At 40.9% G+C, this 23,364-nt stretch overlaps 1 protein-coding gene across 1 annotated transcript in view; it reads left to right on the top strand.

The window, feature by feature from the left end:
• Positions 1-780: 780 nt before the first annotated feature.
• Positions 781-23,364, top strand: part of col22a1 (collagen, type XXII, alpha 1) — a 70,257-nt gene continuing 47,673 nt past the window's right edge. The window contains exons 1-5 of the mRNA XM_036515661.1: positions 781-975; positions 4,888-5,036; positions 5,145-5,711; positions 14,521-14,601; positions 21,047-21,158. Of these exons, the coding sequence (XP_036371554.1) occupies positions 4,946-5,036; positions 5,145-5,711; positions 14,521-14,601; positions 21,047-21,158 (851 nt within the window). The 5' untranslated portion in view covers positions 781-975; positions 4,888-4,945. The remainder of the gene's footprint in view (positions 976-4,887; positions 5,037-5,144; positions 5,712-14,520; positions 14,602-21,046; positions 21,159-23,364) is intronic.

The following is a 23,364-nucleotide window of genomic DNA, read 5'->3' as shown; positions in this document are numbered from 1 at the left end:
TGTCCAACTCACAGAGGGGTCAAAATACAAATCTTCCAAAAATATGCCATTCAGACAGGAAATCCGGCATGTTGAGTCACTAGGGAATTATAAGTCAGGCTGGGAAATTGAGAAACACCTAAGAACAAGACCAGTATTCCATCCCTGCCAGAGACATAGGCTGCCAATACAAGATGAAGTGAATATTACTTTTCAGTCTGACCAGCTCACATTTTAGCTGGAAAATAGTATTATTAACCTCTTCCTCGTTAAGTGCTGGAATAAGCGGGTCAGAACATGAAAGTGCAACCTTGCACAGGTTAAGTGTGCAATGTCATTAAAGGTTAAGTATTTCAGCCTTAAGTTAAATTGACAGTATACATTCATAATTAAGACAAACATTCCTAAATACCGAGCAATACCAAAAAGAGATGTCCGATAACAGGAGAGGGACAGGAATGCAAAGTACCGCATCTGCACGCTAAAACATGGACCCCCGCTGACAGCACCTACACTGCTGACCTGGGGCGGGGGGCGGCCCCGCTACGCTGCTCAAAGCGGCGGAGCAGAGACTGTGGCAGCAGGGCGAAGCTCTGCCCCGTCTCTGCGGGCCACGCTTCGGATGGGCGCAGTAAAAACGACAAAAATACCCACAAAGTCGCTCTATAATTGGACGGAGCCGTCAGCCTTCTTTTTTTTTTTCTCCATCCGTGAGCCACCCGGTGAAACCCTACACTTTCTCTGTGGTTCCTCCCACTCCAAGCAGCCACCCAAAGGTTTCTCAAGTGCCTCACCTCAGTTTTTAACAACACTTTGCTTGGATTGTCATGCTGGATTAATAATTGTATAATCTTTCTTTCTTTTAGAGGGTATTTGGGTTTTTTTTTTGGGTGCCTGCAGGATGCTGTGATCCTGTTGGGTCTGGGGACAAGTGTACATACACTGGTGACTCCAGAGGAAGTGAGAGGGAGTGAAAGTGCATGATTAACAGCCCAGGTAAGAACGGCTCTCCCAGTGCATGTATGGATTCCTTAACCTATTGACGTGACAGTCGCGCCTTTCAGGGTTTGGTCCTTTGATGAGGGTCCGGTCACCCTACTTTCCGCTTGGCTGAGTGTTGTGTTTTCTCTTGTGAAACGCTGAGGTGCTCCACGCGCTCAGATGGTCTGTTCAGAAGCTTGGTCCGGCAGTGTGCATTTCCATCATGGGGAGACTTTAATGGAGCATTTCTGGAAAAAGCCCTGTTCTTTCCATTTTGGAGGAGTGATGGAGAGCAGGGCTCTGGAATACGCATCAAGGTGTAATCCCACATCTGCCATTGAGCTGGGGCTGGAAAGCCACCTGGTTGCTACAGCGATGCGCGTTCGGGGATTTGGGCTGAGGATGTGGTTGCTGCTGACTAAGTTGAAACGGCATGTTTTTCGAGTCCGGTGTTAACCTTTCACATTAGCTCCAGGGTGCTCCGATGGCCCCTGTAAATGCAATACAAAAACCAGGGGCCGATCAGTAATCTGTACCTGCATTGTGTCGGCTGCCGTGTTGTTGGTGCTGTGCTGCTTGGGGACAGCTGGCACGTCATGCTGCTATTTGAATAGCTTAGCACTCGAGAGCTGATCCTATCTGAGTGTCAGTGGGACAGCGGTACTGAAAAAATGTTAAGTGGAGGCTTATACAGTGACACTTTTATATTCTGCTGGCAAAGAGGGAATAAAATTGAAGAGGATTACTTTAAAAATAACTTTGTTTGGCCATGATTTGAGGCTTGAGGAGATAACTTTTTCAAAAGGAGATGGCTGGAGATACTGTCACTTAAAATTTGTAAGCACAAATTGTAATAACTAATTATTATATAATAAAAACCTGTACATGTGCTCTTACATTCCGAGAGAGGGACCAAACAAAACAGTTTCACATTTTTATTTAGTCGATATTAGTGTGGCAAAGTGCATATCCAAGCTTGTGAGCTTTTGCATGGTTGCCTTGTTGCTACTTAGTAAGCTGTTATGACCCACCACCCTCATTCCACCATAAACCTGAACCTATAAATACATTTAACCTAACATAAGAGACATTGTCGGTGTTCTGGAAACTTGTCCTGATGATGAGGTAAGAGACCTCACCTCCTCATTAATTGGATGGCTTTTTTTTCTTCTACCCCTTGTATGCCTTTTCCTTTCTTTCCATTCTCAGTTGTGTACCTATGAGCCTCAGAGCATTTGCCTGTAATGCTGTTGGCCTACAAAGGCTTGCAGCAATTGTATTACAAACCTACCTCTCACAGGTTCAGGAAAATATTTTATTTTCTCAACAGGACATATTTATTTTTATTTGGAAATCAAGCAATCAATTAAAAAAAATGTTGTATTTTGGTTAGTTCTGAAACCCAGTTGGATTCTGGTCCTGTCAGACACATTTTTAATATATTTTATGGGTGCACAGATTTTAGCACAATTCAGTTCCATATGGAAATGGAATTATAAGCAATAATTAAGGGTATTTTGTAATTCTACCGTGTATCTCAAGTTTAGAAACAACCAATATTATTTTTCAGCCAGTATGTGGTGGTTTTATGCTGGAATCCTAGAATCCTTCACTAACAGAATAGCTGGATAGAAATTTTCCCCAAGAACAGCATAATTCATGAAAGGTTAATATCTATCGATGAATAAGAGAGTGTCCATCTATATATCTATATCTGTAAATACCTTTGACATACTTTTGGCATCTGTTTGGGTTATGCTTCAAATTTATAAATAAATCATTCTGAGTGATAAAATGTAACACCATACCGGTTCATCCTAAAAATATGCTAAAATAATATTTTTTATTCTTCTTGTGTTAGTATTGACTAACCCACTGAGCTGTAGATGAATTCCAGTCTAATATAACCAGGAAGAGTGTGCATTAGACAAAAAGCACTTTAAGGAAGTTCCACCCATAAATGAAATGTAGCTGAAAGGGAGCATATCTGTACTATATCAGCTAGAGCCAAGAAGCATTTCAGGTACTCCCTGGCCCCAACCACTGACCTATAAGCAGTTTTTCCATCCCTAAATCCAGCGACTACAAGATTACATACTGATCCAGGATCAGTGCTCAGGGGAAGAGGGAGGAAGGGGAGTTGATGGAACCCTGCATAGACAGATACCAAGCTTTGCAAACTTTCATTAGTTTCAATCAGGATAATGAGCTGATTAGGCTGGTATTTTAGCACTCATGCACCAAAGCTGAATTGTAATTTCCAATAAGCAGTCATGCTTTGCCTCATTAGCTCTACTTTCCAATATACGTCAACACAGCATTAAGTATTTTCACTTATTTGTTTTTCGATCTGCAGTTGAGCAAGTCTTTTTTTGATTTAATCCACCAATTAACGTGACATTTGTTTTATTGTATTCATATAGATCAATGAGAGTTATTATGAGGATTATCATGCTGTGATCTTGATAAGTGGACCATGGCAGTTCACCTCTTTCAGGTCAAGTAGTTCATCTAAGCTCACAGGGGAAAAAGGCATATTGAGAAAATTCTCATCTCTACAGAGACTAGTCTCTCTGTCCCTGTAAGCAATGTTACAGTCACTTCCTCTTAAAAAATAAAGAAAGAAAGACACACAAGAACCTCAGAACACTTCAAATGAATGCAGTGCAAATACAACATGTAGACCACATGACATTATATGTTCAGGCAACAGTCTGAATGGATGTTCAGTTTTATTGGATGAAGCAGTCTGTGCTTTACAGGGTATGGGAGTGGCAAATGCCACATCATCATGGTCGTGTACACCAAAGCCACACGCCATTCTGCTTTTTTCTAAACGACTCCCATACGCTCATGATGACAGTGTAGACATGAGGAAATTTCACTTTTCTCCTTTTTAATGAAGAAACACTTCCTCGAATAAATTTGTTTTATATCGCCACAGTGATGAGCGACGTAAGCGTTGGCGGGCAGAATACGTCACTGTCAGCTTTATAGATCAGAGGAAGGATAAAATGTTAAGACATCAAATGTTTTTGCTACAATATTCCCTGTGGTGTTCATAGCAATGTTACTGCAAGGAATCATCTGGCTACATCAGTCCTGGACTGCCATTATACGGTTATTTTTCTATCTCTCTCTTATTTTTCTATCTCTCCTTAAACTGCTAATACTCTTCGAACTGGTTACAGGAGTTACATTAGTTCAACCAAGGCAACAATTAACACAGGTGGTTACAGTAAATGGTGCCTGGAACAAAACTCTACAGACTCTGTGGCCCTCCAGGACCAGGGTTGTGTAGCCCTGCTCTAAAGATAGGCATTTCAAGCCTTTCCTGAGACTATGACACATAAAACACTTATAGACCATTGACCAGCATCCACTGTGTCAGGTTTCAGTGTGTCAGACATACAGAGGACTCACTGGGCCATTCTCTTCTCTGGTCCCTGAAGTTCCATTCAACTAAAACAAACACGAAGAAAACACTGTTACTGAAGACTTCTGAATGGACCTGGCTCTTATGTCACAGTGAGAGCAACGTGCAGGAAGCCGGAAACCACGCGGAGGAAAGTGAACACATTGTACCTGGAAAGAGCAGGTTCTCTCGGCAGATACCCATTAATTAACTGGATGCAGAATGTCATTCTTTCACATTACATAATTAAAGCTCTTTTTCATCAGTAAAGTAATCCAAAAAAACAGATCCATTTTGAATTGGATTATTTTTCTTTACCTGAAAGCCAAAGTTTCTGTACATTATTTCATTTGGAAACCGTGTTTAGCAGCGATTTCCATCCCAGCCAGCCAACTCAGTGTTTAAAAAGTGTGCACAGGAAGTCTTGAATACACGGTTTAAATGAAGCCCTGGTCACAGAGGGCCTACTTGTTAATAGAGGGCTTTGATACATTGCTCTGCTGTTTCCACAGGAGAAAACCTTGATGGTCATCCCTACCTCTGCCAGGAAACACTGTAATCGAGGCAGAGATGGTATTCCGAATGGGATTTCGGGTTTCTCAGATCCTTGTCATACTTGCCCTGACACTTTCGGGAGACAGAGCGGATGCACAGAGGGCAGGTAAGGCCGTTAGAAAGTATTTAAGCACCTGAGGGAGATGCTTAGAAAGACTATGTTTCTGTACCCATGTGTTGCACTCTGGATCCACTTCTTATGTTTTCAATCCAGGCTGCAAGAATGTCCACTATGACCTCGTGTTCATTTTGGATACGTCATCCAGCGTGGGAAAAGACAACTTTGAGAAGATCAGGCAGTGGGTGGCCAACCTGGTGGAGTCGTTCGACGTGGGGCCAGACAAGACACGCGTGGCTGTGGTCCGCTATAGTGACCGGCCGACCACTGAATTCAACCTGGGGAGATACAAGACCCTGGAGGAAGTCAAGAGGGCGGCCAAGAACATCCGTTACCTGGGGGGCAACACCATGACCGGGGACGCCATCAGCTACACCACCAAGAACATCTACACAGAGCTGGCTGGGGCCAGGCCCACCGCCCGGGGGATCCAGAGGGTAGCCATCCTTTTGACGGATGGCCGGAGCCAGGATTACGTCCTGGAACCGTCCAAGGCCGCCCAGCGGGCCGGGATCAGACTGTTCGCAGTGGGCATCGGGGAGGCGCTCAAGGTGGAGTTGGAGGAGATCGCTGCCGAGCCCAAGAATGCACACGTCTTCCACGTGTCTGACTTCAACGCCATAGACAAGATCCGCGGGAAACTGAGGAGAAGGCTTTGTGAGAGTAAGTGGAAAATGTTTTTTGTGCTTTCCACCCTGTATGCAACCTTGATCGGAGTCTGCAGTTCACAAGCGGCGTCTTCTGGAAGGGTGAGGTTAGATGAATACAATCCTTTGATGCACTTGCACATGCCAATGGTTATTTTTTGCACTACATGTCACACACTGCACCACAATTTAGTGGTCACTGATTGGAGGGTAGGCGCTTCAACACTGAAGTCATCCAAGTAACTCGCAGTCAGCTGACGAATTTTATGGTGCCTGAGAGCTGGAAGACAAGAACACACAGGTCAATCTACTCACCTCTATCACTGACGTAATGAAGCCAATTTGCTCCCGACCCCCTGTTGGCTCCCAGTCATTGTCACTAGATGACACTAGATGATAGCTGGTGTTGAACCCAGGCTGGATGGGTGCCTTGCTGATTAAGCCATTAGGGAGTATAAGTGGCACAAAATTCCTCTCTGATTTACTCAGTTCTGCCCCTGGTGGCATTTGCAAGCATCACTAAAGACCATACCTCTTTCTCAGTATGGCTTCAACAAGCACAAGAGAAACATTTGAAGTGTGTATACGTATGTGGGTCAATCTATATTAGTGCCATTTCCATGTGATAAGTGGGTATAAAAGATAAAGGTTGCAGACATTTCTATACTACAGGCTATACTGTATGGCATGACACAGGGCACATACACTGTTTATAGCAATAGACTGTAATATTTTCTGTATCACAAATACATTTTTCCTTATATTAAATTAAAATTCCTTCCCTATTTGTAACTAGAGTAAAGAAATGTCAGATTTCTCACTTTTTCCTAGCAGATATTACTAAACTCAGATTCTACCTGAATTTATCAACATCATTTTACTAAACACTCTGTCACAACAGAGTCAAATTTAATATTCTAACTATTAATCTATCTGTCTGTCTGTCTATCTATCTATTTGTCTGTCATCTTTCAATCTATATGTCTGGCTAGCACAAGACTGTTATCCAGCTAGATGACACAAAATGCATTCTAGCTAGATAGGTCTTGTTAACCTGTGGTAGTTAAACGTTTACAGACTGAACCTTAAGTAACACCACTTCGATAAAGATGTGGGCAAAGCCTTAGTCATATGGAATTAGAGCAATGTTTTGGCAACTATCGACCTAATGATCTTATGATGCTCTACAGAGGAGTTCTACTTGAAGAGCTGTCACATACTCCAATTGAATATCCTTAAATGCTTCCAATGTCTTCTGCAAATTGTGAAAGAAAGTTTTTTGTTTCTACATGGTTTACTGTGACTGTTATGTTTAGTCATTGCATAAGCAAAAATATACGATTGGCAGCACATCTCTATAATTAATCACAGCTAAGGTGTGTATCATTGTCAGACTGCTCTCAGTAGGCCAGTAATGTGTCTGTACGGCATTACATGGTAGTGTGGCATTGTGGTTAAGGAAGTGGGCTTGTAACAGATTGGCCGGTGGGGCACTACTGTTGTACCCTTGAGCCAAGGTACTTAACCTTGATTTAAATGGACAGCCAGCTGTAATTGGATAATATGTTAACTGTAACCTATATAACTCACCCTGGATAAGAGCACCTGCCAAATGAATACTACTACTAATAATAATAGTAATAATAATTGTGGCATCCACTTTGATCAGTACTAAACCAAACTCAACCATAAACTTTTATGTAATAACAAAAGGTATGTAAATAAAGGTGTGCTTTTACAGTGCTTACACAGCACACTCACAGTGTTTACACTATTTAACTACACTACTGCTAATTACAACTAACTACTGCCCTCGCAGAACTATATATATATATATATATATATATATGAACATATTGGTCATCAATGAAAATAAATAATTCATCAATAAAATGTAGTCATTAAAAAAATGAAATGAGGCTATATTTAATATTACTTTAGAAGCATTGAATTACATTTGTTAAAATATATGTTGAGTGAAATCCACTTATGGACTGACTATTTTTCATAGATCTAATGATTTTTTTTTCAATGTGCCTGTGATGGTGCTGGCTTTTTATTTTATTTTATTTCATGTTTTGTAAAATGTTACTCCTACTGTTTTTATCTAAACAGCACTGTACAGCTTCACAGCACCCACACATTGTTTAGGCCATTTTGTCTCTTGAGTATCGTTAGGTGTTGCTGGTGTGGCTACACAAATCCGCACAACAAAAACATCAGAAATTCACGTTTGCAAGCGAAATGTTGCTCTTTTTCTTTTGTTGGGAACCGCAGTTTCAAAGCTGTCAACACCCCAGCCCTGGGGATTACACCTTTTGTATCATATATTCATCTTAAATGTCATCTTGTATTTTAAAACAGAATGGGATGAGGTTGCAAAGTTAAGGAATCATGTAGTTTAAATACATCAAGGTGCAAATTAGGACAAGGAAGCTATAAACAGCTTCAAGTAGAAAATGTCTACTCATTACTGACATATGAAGTGCATCTGACTCAAGTGAATCAATGCACATGGAGAACTGTACAGCAGAACCTAGGTTGTACATGGCTGTTTCTGACGAGGACATTTTTGTGGTCAGCCATCTTAAGAGGCGTAATCCAGAGGTGTAAAGCGCTGCAAATGTTATTCTGACTCTGAAGAATTCCAGAGCAGTGGCGGCTTTCCAGCAGAAATAATGCTGGAATAATAGCACAAATTAAAACTCAGCAATGACGGCTGTCGAAAACCGACAATAAAAAATTCATAACCGAAATCCTGAAAATAAGTAAACAAAACATTGAGCGTTGTGTGGCCTGGGGACGTCCGTGGCTGAAGAGGACAGCTCGTGTTCAAAGGATGACTGATGCTCTCAGTTTACATTCCTGGCTAAAGTTAGTCAGTGGGGGAAGCAAAGATGCCAGAAATCCCACGCCCCAAATTGAAAATATGGCAACTTGAAGGATGCCACAACACGATGCACCTTCAGGATAAGGACGTCAAATTAACATTGGCATTGTAACTGAAGTCCCTCACAATATGGGTGACGGTACACTAAAAACATAAACACAGAATGTCAACATCTTTCACCAGCACCCAGTTCACTCACTCCTGTAAGCTCATATTGTAATAAGAAACTGTATTCTTTATTTAAATCAGATGTCCTTGTGGAGTGATACTGAACAACGTGGACTTGGCAGAGCATGTCGATTAATTTTAAACCCATCATGTGACCCTGCTTTTTAAATTGTAGATGCCAGCGTGGGCCCACCCATTTGTAAAATGCTAAATTTGCACAGTTCAGTGACACCAGTTAACTCCCATTTTCTCTGCAGGGAGGCATAGACAGTACAGTAGTACAATAGTATGTATGCGATCTCACCATGGTGACCTTTGTTATGAATTCATGTAATTACATATATTTCTTTGTTACTGGTTCATACACAACATTTTTGCAGTCAGTTCAGCAACCGGTGGGTGCATAAAGCTGTTTTGGAGGCGAGAAAATGAACACTTGCCTAAATTGGTCGCTCAAATCTGAGGACATAGAGCTCTGCGGTTCGACTCAACAGACATCCGTAACAGAAAATGGAAGGCGAGTGTGTCCTCTCTGTTCCTCCTCAAGAGCAGAGCCACACACACCCAGCTTTTTTTTTTCATGCCATAATCTTTTGGATGGCCACGCACTATACATCTAAGAATATCAGAGGAGAGCAAACAAGTTGGTCGAATGGCCAAGTTATTTTTGTTCGGAAAATTACAGTTCTAATGTTTCAAGTAGCCCTACAGTAAAGTTTAGACGTTAAGCTTTTGCGCACGGGTGTTTGTCGCCTTGTAATCTTCCGCTTTTAAAAACACGGCTATGAAAGCGGCAAAGAACCACTGACCCTTTTCTTTCACAGAGCCCTAATTTATGGCCCTGAGGTAGAGGAGTGACAGGCCTCCCTTAAACTGGAGAGAGAATTCCTCCCTGATGAATCAAAGTGTTATGTCATTGCTTTTGTAATTCTGTCTGATTAGTCAGTGTAGAGAATTTTAATAATGCAGTTTAAGATGTTTTCGTTTTAATTTATGTCTTTTAACATGGTGCCAGACTAACTGTTGGACACAGTACATTGTGTCACATTACATTAGACGCTTTTGTCCACAGTGACTTAAATAGCTTACAATTCTAATATACAGCTAGTTATTTACTTTGGAAATTCTGGTTATTTACTAAGGCAAGTACCTTGCCTAAGGATACAACAACACATGACTGGGTAATCAAGTCTGTAATCTTTGGTTTACAAGCCTTGCTTTCCCACTTTGTGCCAGCCATCATTTGAGGCCAGACGTTTTTATATTTTGGAGTCTTGTTGTTTGTAGTTTTGCGTTCTAATGATAATGGTGATATTACGTTTCAGTTACGTGTTGACTTCATGTACATTTCCTTGTTTTGTACAACATTTCATGCCATTTGGTTAAATGCACTTCGTATTTGCACATTGGGAGAGTGTCTGCTGAATGACAAAATGTAAAATGTAAATGTTTATGTATTTTTCAGTCTTCTTGTGAAGAAGTACAAGATGAGAGTCACAATGAGCAAATATTAAAAGTTATCTCATAAGGTTTTCATTGAGAATTTTAGTATTGACCCTCAAATCAAAATATAGAATATACAGTGTGTAATGTCTATTGAAACAAAACGTTTTTGGAAGTTACACCTTTCCTTCTGCTCAAGCTGTCAGGATATCAAAAACTGATTTAGCTCTCACTCAGTTCCATCATTGTCTTAAAGCTGTGCAGAACATGGGAAGCCTATTCAGAACTGAAAATAAAAATGAAAGGTATCCTTAAAATCACTCTGCCAGCTTGAATGCTCCTGGCACATGGTTGACTCTTGATTTTCTCTACACCCATAACCACAGGTTGTGTGGTCTCTAATCAAATCAGACGTGTTTCTAAATTTGACAGTGCTGCCCCGTAATAGTTTTGGGTGTCTTAATCCCCTTATGTTTGCTTTCAGCTTCAGAGGTAGTCATTCCCTAATCTGTTTTTGATTAGTGCCATACTGGTCCGTGAAACACAGGGGATGTTTTCCATTAGCCTGTTTTATGCTGCACTGTTTCCAGCTACTGACGGGTGCATTCTCCACCCCAAAGGGTCTGATGTAATTCCACAGAAAAAAAAAAAAAACAGGTCAGTAGTTTAACTGAATCTTTAAGGTTATTTAAAATTTGGTATTTTTAATTAACATTTAATTCCTTAAATTGAACACTGAAAACTGCAACAAAATATTGCATCATGTTACACCCGGCGTGTCACTATTACATTTAGCATCTGACAGTGTGCAGTAGGCCGCCACCTGCTGGCTGATCCTGGTAATACATTATCTGGCAATTCGAAGCGCGTTTGTTGTCTGCATTACGTTAAACACATCTTGCAGAGAGAAACCACCCAGAATAATTGGAGCAGTGGCTTTCTGAAGGAATGCTGTGCTTGACTATTTCCTTGCATGATGGGCTGCTTCATGCCACAAACAAAAGCTCAGGCAAAATCACAACAGAGTTAACATCTACATCTGCATTACATTTGCATCTATATTACTGAGACACTACCTGGCATATATGCCAGCATCTCAGCTGGCTTGGATTCAGAACATGTAGCGAAGCTATGGTCCATGTGCAATGCATCGTGGGGGAATGCCTGTGGACCCGAAGGGTGGGAAAGCGGTTGGGTCTCCAGTGTCGGGGGCCCCGCCCTGCACCGCTTCCATTTTAACTTGTCGGTCGATCTCTAAATTACAGCTTTTGGCCGCAAACACAGAGGCTGTTTTCTGTCGAGCACGGGGCCGAGAGCGTCGCATTGCGGCCCGGTCCAAAACACAGGCTGCCCATGCAGGGCCGTCCCTCAAGCGTGCCATCTGAGGGAGTCTGAGGTAGACCTGCCCACACTTTCAAGTTTGTAAATTTGCTCAGGCTGTGAGGACACGCTGTGCCAAACACATGCAAAGCCTCCTTTGTGTTGTGAGGGAAGTACAGAAGGGCAAAACTGGAAAAAAACAGCACCGTCATCTTCAATTCACACAAAACAAGAAGAGAAACAAAACAATCAGTTACGAAAAGACAAAATACACCTCGAGGAGGCAGGGAAAATGCTGAAAATTAGTGGTTGTTGGATACCCTTAAGATATAAACCTTGACATCGTTCTTTAACATACAGGAGCGATGGTTTGTTGAGCTCACCCCAAGAGCAAACCCTCACAAAATTTGCATTCTGCAAAGGACTCGAATGCCGAGAGCGCAAAAGAGAAAACGTGGAGAAGTTAAGTCTTTTTCAACTCAACAAAGTCCTTTTTATAGCCACGATTAAAGAAAATTACATGCTTTGATTGTACATGATTGTCAGAGATGCAAGCAGCCAGGGCGGTTTGGGCGTCTGCCCGGTTGTTTTTTTTTCCTCTCTTCAGCGCACACATTCAGGAATGAGAGAAAGTCATTGCTGAACCACCTGATTCCACTGGGGGCGGGACCTTGTTATCCAGATGCACCACAAGAGACAGTGTAAATCTGGGAGGCGGTGACAAGGACGCTCTTGTCCCGTAAGCATGCTTCCTGTCAGGAGAGCCCTTTGATGGCCCGCCCAAAAGTGCACGCACAGGCTGCTGTAAGTGGGTCATTCGGCATCCATTAAATTCATTTAAAAATATAACAATGAACTGTTTTCATTGGCAACAGGAGCCCTCCATACAGCAACTGTGAAAGGTATATACCAAGCACCAAGTTTAAAGAGTAATAATGGCAAGTGGAGCTGGTTATTATTAGAAAATCCCAGTTAAACTGTCAGGCTCTTGCCAAGTGGAACAGTGCACAGCAACATTCTACCTTAAGGCGTGACTCACAGTTGTTTATTACCTGGAATTGAAGAATTCCAGTATATATAAATCAATTCTTATTTTTAAATTTTTCTTCAAAGAAGGTAGATCAGCTAGTTGTTGCAGTTGAATTGAATACTGAGTATCCCAACAGTTACTCTCTGTTCTTAACTTTGTGTATTAAACCTCAGCAAGGGCCACATCTTTCTTGCAGAACATTTTCCCTTAAATTTGTAGCATCTGCCCAAGTACTTTTGAAAAAGTGAGCCCAAAAAAGTAACATTTGCTCTTGGGTATTTAAAGATAAACTATACTGTGGTCAGATACCTTGCGTTCTACTGAAACACTTTCCATATTACAGTGCTTTATGAAATAATGTACATTTTTTATTAGCTTAGGTTGTAACCTTCAGCGATGTGTCCAAACATTTTATGGCTTGTTTATTGTGTATAGGTCTATTTTCACAGCCAATTTTTTACTGAAGGCATTATACATCTTACTCAAGAGTGGAACAACTGTGTCCCACCCAAAATTTGAGCCTGTAACCTGCCGTTCCAGAAACTAATGCCTTACAGTACCCCAAAAGATAAATGGTTGAGAACACCCTACAAATAACACCATAATGGCCTGACTAAGATATTATCTTCCATGAAAATGTAAACTATTCATGCAATACTACTTACTAAAGAAGCAGTTTTATTTGCTAAACTTATGATGATTGACTTACATCATTTCAAGGTATGGCATGCATGTTTTGTAAGGTCAAGTTTGGTTCTACAGTATATCCCTGTGTGTGCTGGGGAAATTGTTCTGTTCTTCTATTTTGAAACAGAAGCACAAGACACCATTCATTAAGGTAATTAGCACAGTTGTGTCCCTTAAATGTCTAGGTCTCCTGCTAATTTCTCAAGCAGGATTGACTGAATTAGGTCCAGAACAATACACACTGAGATGGATTAGGTCTGCTCTGGTTGGCCTGAGCCACGGCATTTGGTCCCTGCTACCTGGGGTCTTTGTCAGTGGCTGTAGCTATGCGGAAACTCCCACAAATAGAACCGCGTCAGATGGTCTGCCAATGTAAACCAATCTGGCTGGTGTTGCCTTTCTGGCTGTCACCACCTGGAACGCCTGTTCCCGACTCTCTCTGGATGGCACAAGTCTTTGATATACACGCACATATTTTAAACTATCACCACAGGGGCCTTTATTTGTGTCTGTCAGCCCCATCCCCCCTGGAAGACATTACAAATGTTTGTCGCATCTGGCAGTGACAGTCTAGTGTTGCCAGCAATGTGGCTGGAGCTGTAGGAACGCAGTTATCAGAGTCACTCCAATGTCAGGCAACAAAGACTTCAGATCTACGATGTGTGAATGAACACCCCATAACATTCTTAAATACCTTACGCGTTTAAATACCTGTGATAATACTATGGTAAAGGGAATCATAAACAGTTTAGCAGAAGCTAATTCCAGACTAAGCATTTGTGTTCAGGATCATTTGCTTTCGAGAATGAGCAGTGCTAAGCAGAAAATAGTAAGTGCTTTGTGTTGGGGTCTGATAGTAGGAATTGCACATGGCTGACTGGACCAGGTTGTTGACCCAATATACAGAATGACAAGACTGAACCCCAACATGCAGGGTAACACAACTGAACCCCACCATGCAGAATAATAGACTGAACCCCAAATGTAGGGTAACACAGCTGAACCTCAGCATGCGGAAAAACATACTGAACCACAACATGCAAAATAGCAGACTGAACCCCAAAATGCAGGGTAACAGACTGAACCCTAACATGTAACGATCAGACATAATCTCAACATGCAGAGAAACAGACTAAACTATGAAAATAACAGAGGGAACCCCAACATGCAGCATAGCTAGTCCTTCTCACAATCATTGAGAGCTGGGTCTGTTGAGGAGTCCTTTGGGTGGTTGTAAATGAACTTTAACGCTCTGCCAACTGGTGTCTGTCTTTGTTTGCCTCTCAGACGTGCTCTGTCCAAACATGAAGGTGCAGCCGGACCGGTTCAAATCCAACAGCAGCAGTGCAGGCCTCGAGGAAGTTCCAGGTAAGAGTTTATTCTCCATTCCTTTTTAACATAATGATGAAATGATGAACACGATGAAGAGAATGTGACAAAATAAAAAAAGACGTGGGAATTCACCAGGTTGTGTGTGTAACAGTATTTGCGCATGTTACAGTATATACCTGTATTTTATTACATTACTTTGTAGCTTGGTTTCACAACCATCTGGAAGCAATTTGCTTTTCCCCACCAACGTAATTAATTGTTTTCCAGCATGGTCTGGCATTGCCTCCGTTTTTTTGTTCTTCAGGAGTAGAATGTATCATTTGGATAAATTATCCCCAACATCAAATTTAGGAGAGATTCGAGAATACAAGGGATTTTTGGAAAACTGGTGTGAATGCTCTCCTTTTTCCATGACAGTGGGTGATTGTTAGATTTTTTTCATTGGTTCCCAGTATCATGTGGCACTCTTACATTGACCTGCTAAACTGTGAATTACTATATAATAAAAAGATAAAAAAAAAATCTTTACTGAAGATTTTGGTTACTGCTTAACCAGACAGGTAGGATGTTTGTCTTTGAACCATTGGGGATCTGGGTTCCTGTCTAGCCACCCCCTCAGCCTTTATAGGTTTCTGAGAGAGAAAACAGACATGGACTAAGTTGATTCACGGCTGCTATGCTGTCTTTATATTATGATTTTACATATGAGATTTTCTGTTGTAGTGTTGCTTGACACAGTGGAGGAATTGTGTAATTGGAGACCTGCCACTGACATCTTTTAAAAGCCATTACCAAAACCAGAAAGTACATTTTTTTGCATTACACTCAATAATCTGTTATTATGCAAATGCAGAAGTTTGAAATGTTGCATCCCCAGAAGTTCTCCCTCAAGGGCTGATCCACTGTCAGACAATCCAACCTTAATCCTAGCCCTATGCATGTTGTGCAAAAAATGAAACTGATCCAGGGTCAGTGATTTGAGGTGCTCTTTGTGAAAGTGGAGGCAGGTGTCCAGTTTGAATAGAGCTCTAATTTTCAGTTGCCAAAACCTCCATTATCAATATAATTAACCCAGTCTAAATGATAACCTGTGAAGTTAAACCAAAACAAGAAAACACAGTGGTCAGGAATGTGAAAAAATACTTATGATAAAGGTGCTGGTGGAGGCAATCACACAGTCTCCAAACTAGACAGGGCTGGAGTAGCTTGGCAATACTTATCACCAGAATGAGACCTTCTCCGGATGTCATAGTTGCTTGAGGCCCATTGACTAGACTAGATACTGCTTCTGCCAGACAAGTAGAGTGCTAATTATGTGGGTAGACATTTACTGTACTCTGCAATATCACAGAGTACTCTAGATACATCACATGAACAGTCCAAGACTGTTCTGAAAAGATATATAATTGACCTGTAAAGTCCCCGTTAGACTCAGAATTTAAAAAAATAAATAAATAAATAAAAACAAAAACCATTTATGCTGAAACAAGAAGTGGTATTTATTTTGTAATTATCTTTATTTTTTGTGTGAAGTAGACCTTCCTTGATTTGATAATGGTAGTAATTTAGACCATTGTGATAATTTGGTTAATTATTTTTATTAGATAATTAATAGCTAGACTTTGATGCTTTGTCTTGTTTTGATTCTATGGTTTCAAAAAGTATGGTACATGCTGGCATGGTTTGAAGTGGCCAAACACTAAAAACTGGAATTAGAAAAGATCATGGTAGGAGGCAAGGGGTGATGGGTGAGGAGTGGGGGGGTCGGGTGTGGTCTGGGTGTGGTGATCCTGCCAGTCAAATGCTGGAGCTAGAATAAACTGCTACATTTGCTGCCAGTGAAAATGAAAGGTTTCATACAGGGTTAGCTAAAGATAAAACTGACACATCTTTTCAATAGGGGAGACTCATGTATTCTTTATCCTCATGTCTAAATTTCTGTCAACACTGCTATGCAGGTTACAGAAAAAGGAGCCTAATATGTCTGTCTGTCAATATGTCTGTTCTGAAAGAATTGTCTTGGATTCTACAATGCAGTACATTTCAAAGCAACAGATGCCTTTAGAGCAGAGTCATATATCTAAACCAGTGTCTACAATTTCCTTGTTCCAAAAGGAAAGATTTTTTTGTATTTGTATTTTTTTTTTTGTTCTTTGCATATTTATGCAACCCTTTGGTAAACACTTCCTGCAAATTCACAGGGATGACTTTCCCTTTTGAACCTATTCCCAGCGGTCGACCAAATGCCACAGCTCGCCTCAGCAGTGCAACCTGCAGAAGGCTGATAGGCATTGTGGGATGTCTGAACCGTTGCTAATGCTTGGTGTTGAAGGGAGAGAAAAGGCTGCAACACAACGCTGCGTTTAATTAAAGCCAGCGAGGTAGGCAGCGCATGCAGATGTTACCAGCTGCCCGGATCAAAAAGAATTTACTGGCTCTACGGTTTTTTTGTGTGTCCCCGTCGATACATATGGCTTTCCCCCGCAGAGTTCGCCCAGTGAAGCTTGGGGTTTTTCGCTGCCCGTTCAAAATAGCTCTTATGGATGATTACATGCTTTCCGTCGCCAATCCAAATTACAGGTTTACACTCGGATCATCCAGAGCCACGGACCAACACACAGAGGATATTTGACTGCATAGCTGATGGTGACAAGGGGAAAGCAGGCCAGTAGAAGCTCACAGCCTGACGGATATACGACTTTAAATCTACTGTAACACATTCTTTTTATAAGTCATACATTCGCATGAACTGAAAAATGTTCCCCACCGTTGTATGAACTTGTAGTAAAAAGAGCTTTCTCCCAAGGTTTGTGAGTAAATGTCGCATGTCTCTCCCACGTTTGCCCAAACACTGGCTGTATCAGACTGAAACCAGGATGGAGGAGTGCCTATCCCCCCTTCACCTGCAATGCTTCATCTGTCGTTATTTTCATGTTATTTTTACTTCTTTGCAAACGGAGTATCGGCTATCTGCGCGTAGCGCCACCTGTTTTCTTGCTATTTCTACCAGCCCGCGGTGAAATGAGTTGCATTTCGCCGCCTTCTCATGTTCTCCGCAGTTGCTATTAAACGGCAGGTGCTTCTCCGATCGTCTCAGGATTGTTCTGCTCCGTATAAATCATAATTAAGGAATACAATATGCCAGAAATGGTCACCCTGAACTCCCACACATTCACGCTCACTCTCGTGATATCTCTGAGGGATCGACTCAAGATTAACGACAGCTAAGAAGTGAGGACTGAGCCTAGGTCATGAATTATAGCTTTTGTTCGCAGTCTACGACCTTACTGCGTGAATATAGTTTTGCAGTTTTCACGGATTTCCTCCTAACTTTTCGGTTTTCCACGGTTTTCTCCTGACTAAAACAAGAAGGTACTGATGACTGACACAGTTACAGAGCAATTTATAATTGCAATGACAGAGCAAAAGCTACACCAACACAGTGCACGATAGGCTTCAGAAAATTCCGGCTCCTTCCCTGAGTAATTGTCAGCTCAGTGAGTATTTCCTTTAATTTCAAAATATGAGTGACGTACAAGGCAAGAGTCGGATACAAGCAGCGTAACCACAACTGACAAGCCTCCTGTGCAGCAGGCAAGTAGACCCGCTCATACCCCCTTGTTATTACCATAGTTACTCGTCCATTGTTTATGGGCGTGCTCATACTAAACTGCCTTTAAACGTAGGTTGGCTAACCCCAAAAAACCTCAGCAAATTTCAGATGAAATACCTCTACTGCAGTGCAGCACAAACCACTGGTCCGCTTGTATCCCAATGACATAATTGTATGGGTGAGCTATTATGGGCCAGCCTAAAAAGGTAAACTTTAATGCTATTGGCTGTGGATCTAAAAATTACAAACACAAATGTAATTAGTGGGACTGTCATGTAACCATGTCAAAGCAATGCCATGTTTCCACTTACTCAGTAAGTATATGATTTTAAGCTGCAGTTGTTCAACCATAAATACATTGTTATGAGTGCAGGGCGTGGTGAGGTTGACCCATATCTGTCACTTATTCAGATATAAATGCAGGAGTATGGGAATTGAATATTACTTGCAATAAATTATCTGAAAAAACACTAACATTGGCAGTACATGTAGCTTGTAATTAAATCAGACAACAAACCAAATTCAGTCCAGCCATTATATATTCTGTCTTTTACTTTAGATGAGATAATTTGCATTTATTAATTTTTACAAAGTATTACGAGTTTGGCTGTCTCACGGAGAAAAACAGTATGTAAGAAAGAGAAATGCAATACATACTTAAATTTGTTACTTGATTGAAAGATGTATGTTGCATTTACACAGAATAGATTCCAACTTTGCCATACCGTTTTGCTCTTCCTTTTTGCATCATAATACTTCTCACCTTCATACCTAAACCCAAAGTTTGCAGCTTGTGGAGCACAAGGCAAAAAGTACCCATTGGATACAGGCACTTTTACAAATGCACCTAGATGTAAAGAACTACAGGGAATTTAATCAAGCAGCAAGTCGAAGGTGCCAATGTTGATTCACAAGGAGCCGTCAAGAAACACCTTGATGAAGTTCCGCGATCGATAAGCTACTAAGTACATGGCAATCTTAATGGTCCTCTCTCCTGCCAAAGCGCTCATTTTTATTTACAGCTTTTTTTCCCTTGGCCTGACCTCAGCTACACTCCAGCATGGATGTCAACCTTAGGACAGGTGCACTGATCCATCCCTGCATTGAATTTTAATAAGTACTGGTGCACAAAATATGAACATTGATTTTTAATTTTTTAAAGAATTCAGAATTTGTACTCAGGGAATGTATTTGACTCCGATCACTACTCAATGAAAAAAAGGAATCTTCCTCATTTCATATCTTTTGAAACAACAGTAATAGGACCTAGCCGTAAGTCTTGGAATATACTTACGGTGACTTTTTTGACATACATATGAAGCAACCACATGCAAGCCACAAACAGCAGAGACAAAACATTTGAATTGGAATGAGCATGCACACTATACCTGAAATATATAATATACAACCTCTAAGAAATGGAAAATCACGCAGGCATGATTTTGGCCATGGGGTTTTATGTTTATGTAATATTTATGGGCTCAGTCATGATCATTTATTTGCATGTGTGTGATGCACTTTGCTTCAGTAATAGCTTGCTGGCAGCAGTGGAAACTATGACTATACTGACAGTGCCATTCAGGTGCATTCAAGGTGTGAGGCTCTAATACATCAAGCACCTACATGCTTTTAAGAAAGTGTAATGCAGCCTCCCACGCATTAAGGGCACCATGTCGCCAGCTATGCCAATACCTGTGTAATGAGGGAAAATAACAAATTAGGCACTTCCTGCCTCTGGTAACTAATGCCATTGTCTTCTCACAGATAGTGTGCATTGACGATAGTGTAAACGCCTGTCTGAGATTCTGTGGAGCTCATATGCAAAATTATATATTTTTCTGCTTCCACTCAGAAATTGTTACTTAACTCCGATTATGAGGCTGAACTACTTCTTCCCATGAATACTTTATGAACTCAGAGACAGATCAGACCTAATACTGTAACAAACTTAAAAGAATTACACTAAATTATTGGCCATAAGATTCGAGGAAGGGTTTCTGATTTTAGATTTTATGTTGAGGGCATAAGGTAACCCAAGCAAGAACACCCTAGACCAAGAATAAGAATTCCATGAAAACTTTCACCTAAATTTAGCAAAGAGTTAACAAACGTGAAATGCATATATCTAATACAATATTTACAGAAACACTGGATGATACCAATCCCTGACTAATAGAAGCCAAGTTACATCTGTTTAAGGTACCATAAGGACAGCAAACTGGCATATTATTCAGATACATTTTACTCTGGTAAAGTATTCAATGAATTAGGTTGATCTACAGTGGGAACACTGTAGAAATATTGCTATTGGAGAATTGATCCAGTATAAACACATCTAGTGGGATGCACAGGGAAAACACCTTCAGAAGAAATTTAAGCCTTGCCAAGGAGCTCAACTCTCAGGATTAAGTAAATGAGGAGAATGAAGACATAATATAATTACTCTCCTCCTGGGAAATCACCAGATGGGCCAGTGTGAGTTTTGAGTGTCAAATTCCTGATCTGTTTAACTCATCAGACAGCAGCGCTGAGCCTGTCATGCTACGGGATGTTCCCAAAAGTACGCTCAAGGAAATGGGATGAGTCAGTGATTTATGTCTGGGACTTAAAACACGGGATGTTTTGTGGGGATCAATGTGCTTTGATTTTATAAGCAGCCCTGCTACTTTCTGTGCGAGGCCTTAAATAACCCCGTTGCATTTGATAACTTTGGCTGTTCAGAACGATGCTCTGAATTGACAAAGCTGAACGTTATTCACATTGCATTGACTCTTTCAAATGGAGAAGATGGAGTTGTATGCACAGCTGTGACTTGTGTGTATGTGAGTGAGCAGTATGTTTGTTTTTTCCTTGTTTTCTTCTTCTCAGGATTTGACCTCATGGAGTACTTCAATGTGAGGGACATTTTGGGGACAAAATTTGAACCAGGCCAAAGCTCGTTTGTGAGACTTGGAACAATGCCTATTGTCCAACAGACTGAGTGAGTGCAAGTTCTGTTATCATCGCTGTGCATGGTGAACGTGCGTTTTCCAAACAAGTCGATATTCAAGTTTTAAAGTTTTCTGTTTTTCCTTCTAATACGTTTGTGTTTGTGTTTAAATGCCATTGTGGGTATCACACTGCTCTGACCTTGACAGCAAATGGGAAATGGATAGAACTGTTGATTTATATATTGAAAATTGTCTGTCACTTGCCATGCAGGTGTTTTAGTTCAAGAACTGAATTTCGTTTAATTCTGTGAATTGACTGAACTGAAGTGGAACTGACCCCAACTCTGACAAACATGAGAACATGACAATTCAAATACAATCCAACGTTTATGAACAAAAAATAAATCATATCCACACACATCTACGTGTATGGACCTATACATATGTGCATACATGCATGCATACTTACATACTGTACATACATGCATATGTATGCATGTATGTGTGCACAATGGCAGGGCTTAAAAAATCATAGTTTTACATGAATTAAAGTCTGACTGTGTATTATATGTTATACTATCGGTTGAATATAAACAGTTTTCCTAAATTAAACAGTTTAATTTAGGCACAATCAGTACTGTGTGTGTGTGTGTGTGTGTGTGTGTATGTGTGTGTGTGTGTGTGTGTGTGTGTGTGTGTGTGTGTGTGTGTGTGCGTGTGTGTGTGTGTGTGTGTGTGGGTGTGTCTGTTTGTGTGTTTTCCATCTGAGCATGAACAGTAGAAAGCTAAAACAAATTCAGTACACATCTCCAGAGCTGAGAAACTAATAAATGTCAGTATCAATGTGGACGTGGACATTTTATGTTACGTTAATGTCCTGCGTTTATTTAGTTACTTGTCATTCCTGTATGGATCACATAATAAATTGGAAAGGGCATGGAATTAAACTGGAAAATATTAAACTTTCTTTTAGGAAGACATTGCTTGCCAGTTAAGGTTGCCATGGTTGCATCTGGTCGCATCATTACTCAAGGTGCTCTTATTTTAGCAGTGACGCTAACCTGACAGCTGATATTCTGATCCTTTTCAGATGTTGAATGCTGTAACAGAGTATTTGGGTCTGACTGGTTATGGTGTCTAATTATGTCTATTTCACTCACAATAACAGATTTCAGTGAAAAATAGAGGGTTTTGCGATGATGCTGGTGACACTGCAATTCAGACACGCATGGGTCCTGGTACTGTGTGTGTAATTTGTGTTGTATTTTATGTCATGCTGTATAAATTTCTGTAGGATATTTTCATTGGAATGCATGTCATAATATCATTGTTAACTCATGATAATGTTGTTATATACTGTAATATAGTGGCATTGTGCCAACAGGAGCCTTTGTAGTAGTTCAGCACAGCACATACAGATTTCTGTTACCCTCGTTTTCTAAGGTGATCTGGTGTTGCGTGCTACCCGTAGAAAACAGAGGATCAATAAGTAACTCTGGGACATCCATTGAGGTTAATAGTAATCCACTTCGCTCAAAACCTGCAGGCAGAAGCTCCGTTTGTGACCTCACAGTGAGGTGAACTGAGGCCCACTTTTTCTAGGTGCATTATGTGGCATGCATGTGCCTCTTTGCTATCCAATGGGAAGTCAGAATGGAGTGCCTTTGGATTAACCCCGCCTTAGACCCCTCTTAGCCTATAGCTTTGAGAGCCTCTTCACCCTGTGATGGGAATGAGGCTGACCCCTTGCTACAGAGGGAGTCATTGCAGTTCAGAAGCTGCCACAATTCCTAATTGTGTCCCAGTGAACCATTCCCACACAGTCTGCCTGCATACATGGCAGTTTGGGGGCATTTGATTGAACTGAAACATGCCCTTCAAGTAAAACATATTGACTAAAGTGGCTTTAAAAGTCATGTTAGCACAGGTGTGGCCTTGGTTAAGGTCAGGATTCCCCAGGTGTTTCAGGGGAACGGCCCATTTTTTAAAGTTACAGGACACGTTTTTAGCTTCTCGGTTGTCACTCTCTGAGGTGTTTGAGAAACAGGTTTGATTGATTCACCAGAATAAATATGACAGGAATGTACATTAAAAGGAATAACAAAATCAGCCACCACAGTAACTGACACTGTCCCCCATGACAGTCATTTGAACTGTTTTTAAAAAATGATCTCACAATACACTGTGCTAAGTGGCTAGTTAGCCAGTTTGTGAGTCACAAAATGGGAAACCTGGTGTTTTCACAAGCATAATACA

Source organism: Megalops cyprinoides, chromosome 21 (genome assembly GCF_013368585.1).
Source record: "Megalops cyprinoides isolate fMegCyp1 chromosome 21, fMegCyp1.pri, whole genome shotgun sequence".
NCBI classification, from domain to species: Eukaryota; Metazoa; Chordata; class Actinopteri; order Elopiformes; family Megalopidae; genus Megalops; species Megalops cyprinoides.
Note: the sequence above shows the minus strand (reverse complement) of the source record. Positions and strands in the feature narration are given on the sequence as shown.